The sequence below is a fragment of the Rhinolophus sinicus genome, linkage group LG10 (genome assembly GCF_036562045.2).
Source record: "Rhinolophus sinicus isolate RSC01 linkage group LG10, ASM3656204v1, whole genome shotgun sequence".
NCBI lineage: Eukaryota > Metazoa > Chordata > Mammalia > Chiroptera > Rhinolophidae > Rhinolophus > Rhinolophus sinicus.
Genome location: NC_133759.1, coordinates 66,148,929 through 66,167,378, shown reverse-complemented (window position 1 = coordinate 66,167,378; position 18,450 = coordinate 66,148,929). Strand labels below are relative to the sequence as shown.

Below are 18,450 nucleotides of genomic sequence, written 5' to 3'. Positions count from 1 at the left end.
TGTTATCTGTCATACTTCTAATTTTAAAAGATTTCAATATCTCAGCCGAAAGGAAAAAATATTTAAGATCATAAAACTATCAGCTAGAAAATCCAGTTTATCAAAACTACCAATTCCTTGGGTTTCTAATAAACTGAAATATAAATGAAATTTTCACCATGAGTTATACTTTTTTGTCATTTGTTTCCTAGCAATACCAATTTCCAACTTTGAATGCAAGATAGCATGTTTTCTGAATAAGTGTCTTCTAAGAGTATATTTTGAATATAACAGTTATTTTTCTAGTTAAAACTGAGAAATGGAAGTACAGGAAAATTAATTTTTTGTTCTCTACAAAGGTTGCTTTGATCTTTTTCAGTAGTTTTAAATTAAGGAACTGTTAAGATTAGCATAGCTAAATAAAATAGGTTATATCTTGGTAGAAAATATGAGTACATATGCTAGCTAAACAGTAAACAGTGATGTATGCGCGCGCATGTGTGTGTCCTCTGTGTGGATGTTCAGTATCTTAAATTTTCTGCTCATGTTTTTATTTTTATTTGTTAGTGGAGTTAAAAGATACTTTCCTTTACTGTAACTTTACCAAAATCTATGATATTTGCAATCCAAGCACAAGTGCTGGGCTTCAGATCCATGTGTGTTCAGATTTGATTCACCGTAGGACTGGGATGGGACTTTAGGGTAAGCCTGGTCTCCTGTGTACCTTACATTTGAAGAGGTCATAAGTGTCAAGTATCCTTCTAGCCAGAGGCTTACTTTTTGTTTTATGATGATTACTAACCACAAAGAAAGTAAATGCAGTGCTCAGTCTTTCCTTGAAATGTACGTTGGGGGCAGCCAGTTAGCTCAGTTGGTTAGAGCACGATGCTCTAACACCAGGGTTGCCAGTTCAATCCCCGCATGGGCCAGTGTGAGCTGCACCCTCCACAACTAGGTTGAAACAGCGACTTGACTTGGAGCTGATAGGTCCTGGAAAAACACACTTTAAATAAATGAAAGTTAAAAAAAAAAAAAAAGAAATGTACTTTGAATTAATCTATATTCCCAGTTCAAATATGATGAGTTATAAAATTAAAAAAAGAAAAGAAAACTAGCCTAATTCTATATAACAGTCTCATTCAATGTTTTTTTTCAGAGCTGACTTTTTTGAAGATGAGGCAGTTGAACAGGTTTTGAAGTATAATCCTTGGTGGACGGATACATATTCAAAAATGATGGCCCCTTTGGGAAAGAGTCAGGAGCAAGAAGATCATGCTGCATTAGGTAAAAAACCCAAAAATAGGCTCTTTTGTTTACTGCTTTCCGTGTTATTAAGCACATAATTGTAATTGCCTCATAGACTAAAGGCATTACTTTGGTTTGCTAGTTTTGGAAATGGGGTCTTCAACCCGGGCTGGAAACGCCACTCTACTTATTTTTCTTGGGAAATTCTTTTGAAGTATGTTTTACTTTTGAATCAATGGGATCCTTTTTAAAACTTTTAATTTTTAGTAAATTTAGGGACATTAACACATAGGACATTTGTAGTTGTTGAGGAATCTGCCTGAGAGATCTGAACATTGCTCTGTGGGAAGGGCATTTGAATGTTAGTAATGGCGAAAGAAGACCCAGTTTTCATTCCATTTATCTATTGAATGTATTTGATGTGTCCTCCCCAGTTTTTTCACAAGTGATTAATGTCAAAGTAGGAATGAATAGTTATACTCATATCTGAACCTTACAGAGAGCAGGTGGGCCAATTTTTACCAATGAAAGCTGAACTGGGAAGGTTTTGTGAGCCACAGGAAGTGGCTGTGCCATATTTAACATTAAGCCAATGTCCACAAACAGTCCTATTTTAGGTGGTCATTTTATTACCGCCTTCCTTAAGTGGGAGGTTTGTATATTAAGTTTGTAAATTAGAATTATAAGTTTCAGATAGACTAACAGTAGAAGGCCCATGGTTTCTGTCATACTGATTTGGCATTTATATATTAAAAATAATTTTTCAGTGTCTAAATGAAAAGAGTACACACACACACAACTCACCCACACACATATTAAATGGAATATAGTCTCCACACTCCAAATTCCTCTTCCTGAAAGTAATCACTGTTAATAATTTTGGGATATTTTTAATGCACATACCCACATCTGAATACATGCTTTAATAAATTTATATGCATAGATTTATATACACTCTCTTCTTATCTTACTTTCTCCAGTTTGTCATATACGTGGTATATCTTCACTATCAGCACTTGAAATTCTACCTGAAGCTTTTAATGTCTGTCTAGTATTCTGTTGTATATTTTCATAATTGATAGACATTCGGGCTGTTTACTACTGATGGAAATTTGGGTGTTTTACAGTTTTCTAAAGTGACATCCTTTGACCACTCAATCTGAAGTATGTGCAGGGTCTCTATTTCATGATAACATTCTGATTTTACACGTAGCAACGCAATAGCCTGTTATTTGCTCATTGTCTAATGTCTAGCATAAAGCCTGTTATGCTAGACATTAGACAATGATCTAAATAAATCAATAAATATTTATATAGCAAATAAATATTGCAGTAAATATCTTTGTAGTTAGGTTAGAGTTTAGGTGATTTCTACCAGATTGAAAAATTGCTGTAATCTTTTAGAATTGACTCCACTGTACAACAGAAACATTTATAAATAATGACTCTTGTTACATTGTTTTCAACAAATCCTTGGTTTTATATTTGATTTGAGTTTAAGAATCTTTCAGAGACTTCCCACATATATTATATGGACAAATTTTAAGGTATAGGATTGCTAACACAGTATAGGTAGTTAACTGTATATGTCATGTAAATCTGCTCGGAAAGTTTGCTCAAACTTAAATCATCAAGGCTGTCTACTGGTCTGAATCAGTTTCCCCAATTTTAGTGCAGTACTTTAATGAGGTAGTATAGGAGGAACTTGGTGGTTGCAGTTTTCTGTCCACAAGGATGAGCTAGTTGCCCTAAAAACCAAGAGAAAGCATTACCTTTGATTTAAATTCTAACTTGCTCTACTTTAATTGATGGTAGCTTGTTCTAGGTCCTGTTTTCTGTGTCAGCTACGCTTTGAGTTAGTTCTCTGGGTATAATTTTCACAGATTAAGTCAGCCCATCAGTGGCCCTCCTGACCCTTCGTCTTCATCTGACCCATAGCGTATATCCAGACTGGGGCTTCAAGAATAATCACAGTCTTCAAAGCTAGTGTGGTGATTCATTCTGTAAATTATCTTTAAAAGTAGCAAGGGCTTGTGATCTAAAGTAGAAGAACTTGAGCTCTGTGTTGTACAGAAAGTCCTGTTCTAAATATGCCAAGTATGGGGAGAAGGATACATGGAAGCTAAACGGTGGGTTTGGGGTTGAGCCTTGCCCCCCTTCGGGCTAGCTGTGTGGTCTTGCAACTCTCTCTGCGTTGCTGTGGAAATCCTCTACCTACCTTGTTGAATTGTCATGAAGATTGAATAAGATGGTGTATTTAAAATCCTTAGCATATTGTAATTGTTAGAAATTATTATTATAGAGTAAAATCAGTGGCAGGAGAGCCAGGAATTGAAAGGCATTTCTGTGAAATTACAATTTTTGTACATTTACAAAACCGTAAGGGGAAGTTTTTTGTTAATGAGATTCTCTCTTTTTTTTTTTTCCTTGTTCAAGTATTTGAGACACCCAGAATTGGAGGAATAAATTGAAGCGTGTTGAACTAGAATAAAATATGGGAGAAAAGAAATAAAGCAAGAAATAAACCTGCAAATTCTTAGCCTACTCACGAAGCTATTGCTGCTGTGGTTTCCCCTCCTCTTCCCCTTTTTCTTCGCCTCCAGGCCTCTTACCTCTCTGGGTGCTGCCTCTTACGCTTCTTCCTCAGGGGGTGCCCGGCAGAGGTGACAGTGCAAGGAGGGGCGCACCTTCGACTCATCCTCATCATAAAATATTAAGCTGGTTTGTTTTGAATTCCAAATAACCTTTGCCTCAGTTATTATCCTGTCATTTTCATCATAGCTGTAGTTACAACATGGAGATATTTATTAATATCTTCAGTTTTATAATGATCCTGATCTTCCACCCCAAAAGCTTATAAGTGAAAGTGTTAAGTGCTATGCTCCCACTGAGTCAGGTTTCATGCAGATGGACTTTCCACATCCCATGGTGTCTTTTGGTGGTTTCGGCACGTGATTGATACCACATACCATTTATAGTCCATGAGCTTCCTAGCAGGGATACCCTGTTTGGCACCAGGGATCTCGTCAGTGTTTGGAGAGCTGTCCATCTCAGCTTTGAAAGTCGTAGCGTTACAGGGCTACCCACTTAGACTGAGGGCTTGAATGCCGTACATTTTCTTCTGGTTCCCTTAATCTGTTTCCAGAAAGTGTACAATGTCATAGACAGATTTGTTTTCCTCTGAGAGGAGCCAGATCATGGATAATTTAATTGTTGACCCACAGAAGACAAGGATATTTGGGAGGGGCACTTAGACAGAAGGGAAGAATTAAAAGAAACTAAACTAGAAAATGTTCTCAACGAAGTGAGGTTACTTTCCATTATGGTGGGAGCCTCTCTGTAGTCTTTAGATATATTGATGGGGTTTTTAATGTTGGAGGTGATCTTGGGCCATTTGCTTCAATGCTAGGGCACCAGTTTCTACCCTAAACTGAGTTTTTAGCTGGCTTTTGTATGACTGTTGATTATTTGCAGAAGTATAATTAATCGAAATGTTGTGAATTATGACATATATAGCAAGGCTGCTCTGGAGAGTAGCTAAGTCATATGAATGCTTGACAGATGTTACTCCTGGCAGCAGTCATCCAAGCATTGTTGGCACTGCATCTGTAGTTATTCCCAGCGCTGTCGCCTGATTAGACCGGACTGTGTACACACCTCGCCAAGTTCCCTTTTGGGTGATATGATTTACAGCTCTAATAAAAAAGGCCTTGAGGAGTTCAGACTTTTGGTTTCTCTAGTGATTTCCTGGTTTGTTGTTATTGTTATTTTTCATCTCTGGTTTCTTTGTTTGAATTTCAGAATTTAAATATGTCTGTGTATTATTAATGAACTCCTTAGGCCAAAATGGAACTTAAAAACACTCAGGAAAAGGTGCTCGTGTTTTAAATAAAGGCCAGGGGCACCTAGCATCCAAGAATTCAGAAGAGTACATTCAAGTAGGTTTTTCTCATGGATACAGTCATGGAAAGTGACCTGTGATGTGTGGAAGCACTTCTGGGTGATGTAACATCAGCCCCTACAGTTCTCAGATCAGCCTTTACAAGTCATTAGACATATGCAGGTGTGGTTACTTCAGGATGAAGGAATGGACATGCAGGAGTCGATTTGTTGTTGAACGGTTCTGGGCCCACTACCTTGTGATTCAGAATTATGTGGAAGAAGTCTTTATTAGTCAACTAGGATAGAAAGGCTTTTCTCTAGTGAGATAATACCGTCATGAACATCTGGCACGTTCCTGTTATTAGCTAAAGTAATGAACATCTCAAAAACTATACCTAAGGGTATACTGTCACAAACCTTGCTGCATATGAGGGGTCTTAAAATACTTTGTCAGGTATTCTTTCTTCATGTAGTGAGTATGGTGCTTCTTAGAGTTTCCTTAAATCAGATCACTTTAAATGAACTGAGAGCTTGTTTCGATTAAGGGATCTTTATATGAGCTTTTAATGAAGTTTTAATCAACCCCCAGTTTATCTTTATTAATTTTGTTTTTAAATGTCAGTCTTTAAAGAATACTTTACCTGATACCTACCTGCATAGAGTTTAAAAATATACACATTTCTCTATGTTGCTGGCCATCAGATTAAATAAATGCATTCTGATAGTTATTTGTCATTTATGAGAGCAATGCTTATGCAAATACATCTCTTCTTTTTTTTCTATTTTTTAAACATAGAATTTCTAACATGGTTAAAAACATAATGATAAAACATATTTCAAAACCTGGTTGTTGTTTTTTTTGCACTACGTGTATTTTAATGAACAAAGGAGTATTGCTTCTAATAATTTCAAATAAGTGTATTTAAGGGTTTTTTTTCCTCCAGAGGACAGGCTGCCAAACAACTGGAAGCAAGCCTTAAAACAAAAAGAAACCATGTTAAACTTAAGGCTCCTAAGAGTTTAGAAAACTAAATGTGAAAAGGGGACATCATGTGTGAGTAATTATATTCTCATCCTTTGGCTTTTGCCCAATTGTGATGAGCAGAAGGGCAGTCTTTTGTTGAGCAGAGACAAAAAGAAGCTGGGTAGCTAACTATCAAGAGAGTGGTTTGGGAATATTAAAAGGCAGTTTAATAATTTTGGTCTCTGAAAAGGTGGTAGAGACAACCAGGTGTCTCTTATTATCCTTCTCCCCTAAGAGGCTTCCTGAGTTGGAGCTGGGCACATGACCACTTGGCTAGTGATTACATTTCCTTTCCTTGCCACTGGGTGTGGTCATGTGACCAAGTCCTAGATGATGGGAAGTAAGCAGGAGTACTATGTGCTCTTTCTGGATCAGTTCTTTAGAAAGAAGGTACTTGCATTCTCCTCTTATCCTGCTTCCCCATTGGTTAGAAAATGGTAAAAACCTGGAGCAGTTGTCTTGGACCCATAGATGGAAGTCATTATAGAGATGCTGATACCCTGCCAGTCCTGGATCTGTCCTTCAGAATAGAAGCATGAGAAAGAAACTTCTATCCTACTTAAGCCCCTTTATTTTATGGTCCCTTTGTTATACCAGTTTAGTCTTTACTCTATTAAATAATGGACAATTTTAAAACCTGGAGAAACAGGCTTGAAAGTTATTGTGGCATTACTTTGACATGAAGCATTATGGAACTGGAAGCTGAATGCTCCTCTTTACTGGCCTTAAGAACAAGTGAATTTGAAGGTGATTATTTGATAGGGCAAGGAAGAGAAATGAAGGATTGCTTTGCAAGGTAAGAGATTGATAGCACTTTTATTTAGAGGTAACAATATATCTAGATACTTAAGTTTCTTTAAAAATCTCGCTAAGACAATTACTAGGCTAGCTAGGAACTGAGCATATCTATGGTTGTTAGCTGTTATTCTTTCTGTAAATCTTGCTCTAACACAGGATGTATTTTACTTGAGGAACCATTAATGCTCGTGTTTCATTAATGTGAGAAGATACGTACTTTGATACCTTGCTTAAATTGTAGGCATCAAAGGAAACTTAGAAGGAGCTGTAGTCTCATACATGGTTGCCTTAACAATGTAGATGTAACATGATTTTTTTTTTTTTTTTTTTAACCATTATCTTTTGTCTAGTATCTTAGTTTGCTTTTTTGGTCTTGGTAGTCAACATTTGGTAAGATGGCTGACATGTAAAAAGAAATAGTGCTTTGACGTCATAGAAATCATGGTGTGAGGTGAGCCTCTAAATCTCTCCTGGAATTTACAACAAATTGAACAACTGTAATTCCACAAAGGGCTCCTAGTGCAGCAGACAGGCAAGACGAAGAGATGTGCAACTGAAATCATCTAAAGGTGGGCAAATTGGGCAAGCGGGGAAGGAGGGAAAGGGGAAGTGCGGAGACGTGGGCGCTGGGGCACAGGACGCAGACCGCTGTTCGGAGTTCCGAGCTCCCTGCATTCCGGAGCTACAGCTGTCACTGGAGAGGGAAGAACTTGGACTGCTAGTACTCCCCTTATGGCCCGCAGTCCTGCCTGAGGGATAGTCATATAACACGACTGAACCCAACACTCATGGCAGAAACCTTGGAGCAAAGACTGTTGGAAGAAGGGTGACAACAGCGATTTGAGACCTCACTGCCAAGCAGAGGATGGAAGGCATACGCACTGAGCCTAGCCAACCCCTCCCTATTCTTCCAGAACTCGCCCTGCCTCCACATGCCCAGTACTAGAATCGGAACAGTAGCATTACCAGATAAAAAGAACAGAATATTTGCACTTCTGAGAACTGCAGCCCACAGCCACAGACTCGCAACCGAACTATGTAGTTCCAGCAAAGGGGATGGAGCCTTGGGTGCAGGACTGGCTGAGCTGGTTGTCGCTACCATTGTTCAGAGCCACCTTTCACAACCCACTCCTCCCCTGACTCCACCTGTCTGGGCAGATCCCTGCAGGGGTAAACAGAGTAATGCATTGTAACAACACCTACTGGAAAGCAAAAGAAAGACCTCTTCCTACCAACCTGTTGTAGAACTCACTCCTGTAGATGCCTAGGAAGGGAAATAATAATTCATTAATTCCCATGAATAATCAAGATAACAAGGCAGCTCAGAAAGAAAATGAAGAGTCTCCAGAAAAGGTACTTGAAGACATGGAAATATGTGACTTATTTATGACACAGAATTCAAGATTGCAGTTCTGAAAAAACTCAATGAGATGCAAGAAAACACAGGCAATTTTATGAACTCAGAAACACAATCAAAGAACAAAATGAACATTTTACTAAAGATATTGAAATTTTTAAAAAGAACCAAATAGAATTTCTGGACATAAAGAACTCAATAACAGAAATGAAGAATGAAATAGCCAGCTTAGGTAATAGAGCTGACCAGATGGAGGAAAGACTCAGTGACATCGAAGATAGAAATCTGGAAATGACATAGATGGAACAAGAGAGAGATTTGGGAGTTAAAAGAAGTAAAAGAACTCTACAAGAACTTTCTGACTCCATCAAAAAAGAGCAATATAAGAATAATGGGCATACCAGATGGAGAAGGAACAGAGATTATATTCAAACAGATACTCAACAAAAACTTCCCAAACTTGTGGTAAGAACAGGATCCTTGAATCCAAGAAGCAAATAGAACACCTAATTACCTCAATCCCAACAGGCCTTCTCCAAGGCACATTGTATTGAAGCTGTCAAAAATTAATGACAAAGAAAGAATCTTCAGAGCAGCCAGGGAAAAGAAGATGGTAACCTACAAAGGAAAGCGCATTAGATTATCATCAGATTTTTTCAGCAGAAACTCTACAAGCCAGGAGGGAGTATATCAAATATTCAAAGTATTGAAAAAGAAAAATTATGAGCCAAGAATAATATATCCAGCAAAGATATCCTTTAGATATGAAGGAGGAGTGAAGACATTTCCAGACATACAGAAGCTCAGGGAATTTTCTGATGCATGACCTGCACTACAAGAAATACTGAAGGAGGCTATTCGACCTGAAACAAAAAAGCAAAAGAATACAAAACCATGGGTAGTTTTGAACATGTATGAACAGACAGACAGAAGCAGGAAATGGCAACACCTACACCAAATAAGACACTATACACTTAAACATAACATACAGAGTAAAGAAGAAAAGAAAACACTTTAAAAAAGAGAGAGGAAAAAGACAATTTGCTACTGCAGCACAGAAATCAACTCACAGCATAAATAGGGATAATTTGTGACAACAAAAACATAAAAGGGGACAGACGAAAGGTCTGCACAGGCACAAGAAATGGAGAAAGTCAGCATGCTGAAGAAAATGGAATACTCTAAATATCAAACTTACTTTCACATAAACTTAATGGTAAACACTCAAAAAAAAATGCAGAACGGAAATATATAACAAAACAAGAAGAAACAGAAGGAAAATCATAGAATACCACCACACTGAAATAATATACAGCAACAAAAAGGCAAACAAATAATGGAGACACAGTCCCACCAGAAAACCAAAGATAGAATGATAGAAAGTCCTCATATATCAATAATCACGTTAAATGTAAATGGACTGAACTCACCAATAAAAAGGCACAGAGTAGCAGATTGGATCAAAAAAACTAAAACCAATCCTATGCTGCCTCCAAGAGACACATCTCAGCTACAAGGACAAAGTGAAAGGGTGGAAATTGACACTCGAAACAGATGGTATTTAGAGAAAATCAGATGTAACCATACTGATATCAGATGAAACAGACTTCAAGATAAAAAGGTAAGAAGAGACAAAGATGGACATTTCATAATGATAAAGGGGTCCATAAAGCCAGAAGACATAACAGTCATCAATATGTATGCCCCCAATCAGGGAGCACCAAAATAGACAAAGCACCTACTAACAGAACTAAAGGGAGAAATTGACCAAAACACAATTATACTAGGGGACCTAAATATGTCATTGACAGCTATGGATAGGTCATCCAAACAGAAAGTAAATAAAGAAATATCAGCCCTGTATGACACATTAGATGAAATGGACATAATTGACATTTATAGAGCACTTCATTCTAGGACATCAGACTATACATTCTTTTCTAGTATACATGGAACATTCTTAAGGGTAGACCATAAAGGGACATAAAACTAGCATCAGCAAATTTAAGAAGACTGAAATCATACCAACCATGTTCTCTGAGCACAAGGCTTTAAAATTGGATATCAACTGCAAAAAGAAAGCAGGAAAAACCACAAGTATGTGGAGATTAAACAGCATACTGTTAAAGAATGATTGCGTCAAAGAAGAAATAAGGGATGAGATCAAAAGATACATAGAAACAAATGAGAATACATTGTACCAAAGTTTTTAGGATTTAGCAAAGCAGTTTTAAGAGGGAAATTTGTATCATTACAGGCCTATCTCAAGGAAGAAGAAAAATCCCAGGTAAGTAACCTCACATTACACCTTAAAGAACTTGAAAAAGAATAATAAATGAAACCTAAGGTCAGCAGAAGAAAGGAAATAATAAAATCAGAGCAGAACTAAATGAAATAGAGGGCAAAAAGACAATAGAAAAATTAATGTGACAAAGAGCTGGTTCTTTGAAAAGATTAATAAAATTGACAAACCCTTGGCTAGACTCACTAAGATAAAAAGAGAAAAGACACAAATAAACAAATCAGAAATGAAACAAGTGAAGTTACAGAAATACGGATGCCCCAGAAATACAACGGATTATACAAGAATGCTATGAAGAGCTATATGCCACTAAATTCTATAACCTAGAAGAAATGGACATGTTCTTAAAAACATATAGCATTTTTAGGCTGAATCACAAAGAACCAGATAATCTAAATGGACTGATCAACAGGAAATTGAATCAGTCATCTGAAACCTTCCCAAAAGCAAAAGTCCAGGATCAGATGGCTTCACCAGTGAATTCTACCAAACATTCAAAGAGAATCTAATACCAATCCTGCTCAGACTCTTGCAAAAAATTGAAGAAGAGGCAATACCCCCTAACTCATTTTATAAAGCCAACATTACTCTGATACCAAAGCCTAGTAAGGATAACACAAAAAAAGAAAATTACAGACCAATATCTCTGATGAATACAGATGCAAAAATCCTCGACAAAATTCTAGCAAATCACATGCAACAAACAATGCATTAAAAAAAAATTATACATCACACCAAGTGGGGTTCATACCAGGGGCACAAGGATGGTTCAACATACACAAATCCATCAATGTGATACATCACATAACAAAATAAAGGACAAAAATCATATGATTATATCAATAGATGCTGAAAAAGCATTTGACAAGATACAACATCCATTTATGAGTAAAACACTTAATAAAGTGGGTATGGAACAAAAATACCTCAACATAATAAAGGCCATATATGACAGACTCTCAGCTAATATCATAAATAACGGTGAAAAACTGAAGCCCTTTATGTTCAGGAACATGACAGGGCTGTCCCCTATCACCCCTGCTTTTCAACATAGTATTGGATGTCCTAGCCAGAGCAATCAGGCAAGAGAAAGGAATAAAAGACATCCACTTGTCACTTTTTGCAGGTGACATGATGCTATATATAGAATACCCTTTAGACTCCACCAGAAAGCTACTAGAAACAATAAACGAATACAGTAAAGTTTCTGCCTACAAAATCAACGTATAAAAGTCCATTGCATTCATATATACTAACAATGAAACCGCAGAAAAAGAAAATTAAAAAACAATTCCTTTTGCAATTGCAACAAAAAGAATAAAATACCTAGGAATAAACTTAACCACAGATGTGAAAGACCTATACACTGAAATTTTAAAAGAAATTGAACAAGATATAAATAAATGGAAAGACATTCCATTTTCATGGATTGGAAGAATCAACATAGTTAAAATGGCCATATTCCCTTAAATAATATATAGATTTAATGCAATCCCTGTGAAAATCCCAATGTCATTTTATAAAGAAATAGAACAAAAACTCGTCAGATTTGTATGGAACCACAAAGACCCTGAATAGCCAAAGCAATCCTAAGAAAACAGAACAACGCTGGAGGTATCATACTCCCTGATTTCAACTTGTGCTATAGGGCAACAATAATCAAAACAGTATGGTATTGGCAGGAAAACAGACACAAAGACTAATGGAATAGAATCGAAAACCCAGAAAATAACTCACATAAATATGAACAGATAATTTTCGATGAACAAGCCAAAAACATACAATAGAGAAAAGACAGCCTCTTCACTAAATGGTGCTGGGAGAATTGGAAAGCCACAGGCAAAAGAATGAAATTAAACTATTCTCTGTCACCATGTATCAAAATTAATTCAAAATGGATCAAAGACCTAAACATAAAACCTGAAACAATAAACTGCATAGAAGATAACATAGGTACTAAACTTACGGACCTTGGGTTCTAAGAGGATTTTATGAATTTGACTTCAAAGGCAAGGGAAGTAAAAGTTAAAATAAATTAATGGGAGTATATCAAACTAAAATGCTTCTGCACAGGAAAAGAAACCATCGACAAAATAAACAGGCAATCAACTGAATGGGAGAAGATTATTGCAAACAATGCCTCCAATAAGAGGCCAATATCCAAAATATACAAGGAACTCATACAGCTCAACAAGAAAAAAACAAACAATCCTATTAAAAAATGGACAAAGAACCTGAATAGACATATCTCCAAAGAGGACATACAAATGACCAATAGACATATGAAAAAATGGTGAACATCACTAATCATTAGAGAAATGCAAATAAAAATCACAATGAGATATCCCCTCACACCAGTTACAATGGCTATCATCAACAAGAAGACAAATAATAACAAGTGTTGGCGAGGTAGTGGGAATGCAGACAGGTGAAACCCCTATAGAAAGCAGTGTGGAGATTCCTCAAAAAATTAAAAATAGAATTACCGTATGACCCAGCAATTCCTCTCTTGGGTATCTACCAAAAAAATCTGAAAACATTTATCTGTAATGATATATGTGCATTGGGTGTTCATTGCAGTTTTTATTGTGTGTTGTTTTTTTTTAGAGAATACAATTTTTATTTCTAGTATTTCCATTGACTCCTGAGTGAACTGATTAGACATTTCATCAGCAGAAACCAATCCCATTTTTTATGCTCCATCCTGCATGGGATCTGTTTTGGGGTATTCTGATGAAAGAGGGCTTCCAAGAAAGACATGGTTTCTGTTTTAATCAAGCTTATAATCTAAGAAAGCAACATGGAGACAGAACGAGCCTTGTTCAAACACATTGTTCAAACACTCTTTGAAAACACATTCTTCATCTGGCTTTTATAAAATTTCCCTTTGGTAATAACTTTTTTTTTTAAATGATTTATTAATAGTCCATCAGCTGTGACTTAGTATATTTGCATTTTTGCTGGTAAGTGACTTCCTAAAACACTGAGTTGTTTGAACCAAGACTTTCCCTAACTGGTACATTTTCTAGGTCATGTTTTAACTTGAATCAGCACATAAAGTGTATGTCTAGCCTTGTAAACACATTCAATCATATTATCATTTTACCATGCTTAAAGCAAATGATAACAGGGAAAAAAGATTCCATGCTATATCACTTTTCCTCTGTATTAGCTACTTTCTTTCCTTTTCATCCATTTTCAATAATTGAGTTGTCTAAGGAGTAATTTAAATTCTCCTTTGGAAGGTTAGTTTTGTTGAGGAGACTTAAACTGAGAGCAGTTCTAATATTTGTTCAGCACGATATTTTATTTTACTTAGACATTTATCATTTATATCGCTCACACTGGGGGAGCCCCCCGCCCCCATCCACTATCCCTCTGACATCACACAGAGCCATTACATTTCCACTGTCTCTATACCTAATGCTGTACTCCGCTTCTTGTAAGTATATACGTACATATATATACATATACATATATAAAATTATAGTTGGCATTCATTATTGTTCAGCTTCAGCTTCAGGTGTACAGTGCAGTGATCAGGCATCTACATCATCCCTCAGGTGGTCTCCCAAATGGTACAAGTGTCCATCGGATATCCTACAAAATCTTTACAACATTATTGATTACATTCCCCAAATTAATTTTCAAAACCCCGTGGCCATCTTGTGGTTACTGATTGTCTTCTAATCCCCTCACCTTCCCCCTCATCCCCACCCCCCCTCCCATCTAGCAACCCTCAGTTTTTCCTCTATGTCTTCAAAACGGTTTCTGATTAGTTCATTCACTTATTCTTTTCTTTAGATTCCACATATAAGTGAGATCATATGGTATTTGTCTTTCTCTGTCTGACTTATTTCACTTAACATAATGTTCTCTAGGTCCATCCATGTTGTTGCAAATGGTAAGATTTCTTTCTTCTTTATGGCTGCGTAATACTCCATTGTATAAATGTACCACAGTTTCTTAATCCAGTCATCTACCGATGGGCATTTTGGTTGTTTCCATGTCTTGGCTATTGTGTATAGTGCTACAATAAACATAGGAGTGCATAAAGTTTTTTGAATGGAGTTTTGGATTTCTCCGGATAGATACCTAGGAATGGAATTGCTGGATCATAAGGTAGTTCCATTTTGAGATTTTTGAGATACCTCCATACTGTTTTCCATAGTGGCTGCACCAATCTGCAATCCCACCAACAGTGGACAAGCGTTCCCTTTTCTCCACTTCCACGCTTGTTGTTTGCTGATTTATTGATGCTAGCCATTTTGACTGGAGTGAGGTGGTATCTCTTTGGGGTTTACATTTGCATTTCTCTGATGAGGTTGAGCATTTCTTCATATGTCTGTTTGCCATCTATATGTCCTTTTTAGAAAAATGTCTGTTCATGTCCTCTGCCCATTTTTTAATTGGGTTGTTTGTTTTTTTGGAGTTTAGTTGAGTGAGTTTATAATAAATTTGTGATTTTAACCCCTTATCAGCTATATCATTGGCAAATATCATTTCCCATTCAGTAGGATTCCTTTTTGTTTTATTGATGGTTTCCTTTGCTGTGAAAAAACTTTTTAGTTTGATGTAATCCCACATATTTATTTTTTCTCTTACTTCCCTTGCGCGAGGGGCTATATCAGTAAAAGTCTTACTCCGGGTAATTTCTGTAAAGTTTCTTCCTATATTTTCTTCTAGGAATTTTATGGTTTCAGATCTTACATTTGAGTCTTTAAGCCATTTTGAATTTATTTTTGTATATGGTGTAAGGAGGTGGTCCAGCTTCATTTTTTTGCATGTGTCTGTCCAGGTTTCCCAGCACCATTTATTGAATTAACTGTGTTTACCCCACCATACATTCTTGCTTCCATTATCATAGATTAAATGGCCATATAGCATGGATTTATTTCTGGACTCTCTATTCTGTTCCATTGATCTATGTGTCTGTTTTTATGCCAGTACCATGCTGTTTTGTTTACTGTAGCTTTGTAGTATAATTTGGTGTCAGGTATTGTTATACCTTCCACTTTGTTCTTATTTCTCAAGATTGCTGGGGCTATCCGGGGTCTTTTATGGTTCCATATCAATTTTAGGATTATATGTTCCACTTCTGTGAAAAATGTCGTTGGTACTTTGATAGTAATTGCATTGAATATGTAAATTGCCTTAGGTAGTATGGACATTTTAACTATATTAATTCTTCCTATCCATGAACATGGTACGTGTTTCCATCTATTTGTATCTTCTTTCATTTCTTTCTTCAGTGTCTTATAATTTTCTGAGTACAGATCTTTTACTTCTTTGGTAAAATTTATTCCAAGGGTTTTTATAGTCTTTGAAGCAATTGTAAATGGGATTGTTTTTTTAATTTCTCCTTCTGATGTTTTATTATTGGTGTATACAAATACAACTGATTTCTGAATATTAATTTTGTATCCTGCTACTTTACTAAATTCATCTATCAGCTCTAATGGTTTCTTGGTGGAGTCTTTAGGGTTCTCTATGTACAGTATCATGTCATCTGCATATAATGACAATTTTACTTCCTCCTTACCAATTTGGATGCCTTCTATTTCATTTTATTTTCTGATTGCTGTGGCTAGAACTTCCAGCACTATGTTGAATAGAAGTGGAGAAAGTGGGCAACCTTGCCTTGTTCCTGATCTTAAGAGGAATGGTTTTAGCTTTTCCCCATTGAGTATGATGTTAGCTGTGGGTTTATCATATATGGCCTCTATTATATTGAGATATGATCCCTCTATTCCCACTTTCTTAAGGGTTTTTATCATAAATGGCTGCTGGATTTTATCAAATGCGTTTTCTGCATCTATTGATGTGATCATGTAATTTTTATTTTTCATTTTGCTAATGTGGTGTATCACATTAATTGATTTGCGGATGTTGAACCACCCTTGCATACCAGGGATGAATCCCTCTTGATCATGGTGTATGATCTTTTTAGTGTATTGCTAATATTTTGTTGAGGATTTTTGCATCTATGTTCATTAGAGATTTTGGCCTGTAGTTTTCTTTTTTTGTGGTGTCTTTGTCTGATTTGGGGATCAGGGTGATAGTCACTTTGTAAAAAGTGTTTGGGAGCCTTCCCTCCTTCTGGATTTTTTGGAAGAGCTTGAGGAGAGTAGGTGATAATTCTTTTTGAACGTTTTGTAAAATTCACCTGTAAAGCCAACTGGTCCAGGGCTTTTGTTTGTTGTGAGATTGTTGATTACTGATTCAGTTTCCCTGGTGGTAATGAGTCTATTCAGGTTTTCTGTTTCTTCTTGAGTTAGCCTTGGAAGGTAGTACGCCTCTAGAAAATTTTCCATTTCTTCCAGATTGTCAGATTTGTTGGCATATAGTTGCTCATAGTAATTTCTTAAATTTTTTTGTATTTCTGCGGTGTCTGTTGTCACTTCTCCTCTTTCATTTCTGATTTTATTAATTTGGGTCCGCTTTTTTTTAATGAGTCTGGCTAAAGGTTTGTCAATTTTGTTTATCTTCACTAAGAACCAACTCTTGGATTCATTGATCTTTTGTATTGTTTTTCTGGTTTCTATTTCATTTATTTCCGCTCTGATCTTTATTATCTCCTTCCTTGTACTCCTTTTGGGCTTATTTTGCTGTTCTTTTTTTCCAGCTCCCTTAAGTGTGGAGATAAACTGTTGATTAGTAATTTTTCTTGTTTATTTAGGTAGGCCTTCAGTGCTATGAATTTCCCTCTTAGGACTGCTTTAGTGGCATCCCATAGATTTGGGGATGTCGTGTTTTCATTTTTGTTTGTCTCGAGATATCTTTTGATATTTTGATTTCTTCCTTGATCTCCTTGTTGATGCATTCATTATTTAGTAACATGTTATTCAACCTCCATGTATTGGTGTGTCTTCCAGTTTTTTTCCTGTAGTTGATTTGTAATTTCATAGCACTGTGGTCAGAGAAGACAATTGGTATGATTTCAATTTTCTTAAATTAATCAAGACTTGTTTTGTGGCCTAACATATGGTATATCCTTGAAAATGTTCCATGTGCCCTTGAGAAGAACGTGTATTCTGCAGCATTGGGGTGAAATGCTCTGACAATATCGATTAAATCCAAGTGGTCCAATCTATCATTTAAGATTGTTGTTTCCATATTGATTTTCTGTCTGGAAGAACTGTCCCTTGTTGTCAGAGGTGTGTTGAAGTCCCCTACTATGATAGTGTTACTGTTGATCTCTGTCTTTATGTCAGTCAATATCTGTTTTATATAGTTAGGTGCTCCTATATTGGGTGCATAGATATTTACTAGGGTTATGTGCTCTTGTCGGATCAATCCCTTTATTATAATATAGTGCCCATCTTTGTCTTTTATATGTTCTTCATTTTAAAGTGTATTTTGTCAGATACAAGTATTGTAACTCCAGCTTTTTTCTCATTTCCATTTGCATGAAATATCTTACTCCAACCCTTCACTTTCAGCCTGTGTATGTCTTTTGATCTGAGGTGAGTCTCTTGTATACAGCATATACAAGGGTCTTGCTTTCTTATCCACTCAGCCACCCTATGTCTCTTGATTGGAGCATTTAATCTGTTTACATTTAAAGTGATTATTGATAGGTACATAGTTATTGCCATTTTTAAATTTGTAGTTAGATTGTTTTCATCTTTCTTCTATTTACAGAAGTCCTTTTAGTATTTCTTGCAATGCTGGCTTGGTGGTAATAAATTCCTTTAGCTTATTCTTTTCTGGGAAGCTCTTTATCTCTCCATCAACTTTAAATGATAGCCTTGCTGGATAAAGCAATCTAGGTTGTAGGCCTTTGTTTTCCATCACTTTGAGTATCTCCTGCCACTCCCTCCTGGCCTTCAATGTTTCTGTAGAAAAGTCATTTGATAGTCT

General features: G+C 36.3%; 1 protein-coding gene across 1 annotated transcript in view; it reads left to right on the top strand.

The window, feature by feature from the left end:
• Positions 1–18,450, top strand: part of SHQ1 (SHQ1, H/ACA ribonucleoprotein assembly factor) — a 167,152-nt gene that overhangs the window by 43,923 nt on the left and 104,779 nt on the right. The window contains exon 6 of the mRNA XM_019717052.2: positions 1,136–1,263. Within this exon, the coding sequence (XP_019572611.2) occupies positions 1,136–1,263 (128 nt within the window). The remainder of the gene's footprint in view (positions 1–1,135; positions 1,264–18,450) is intronic.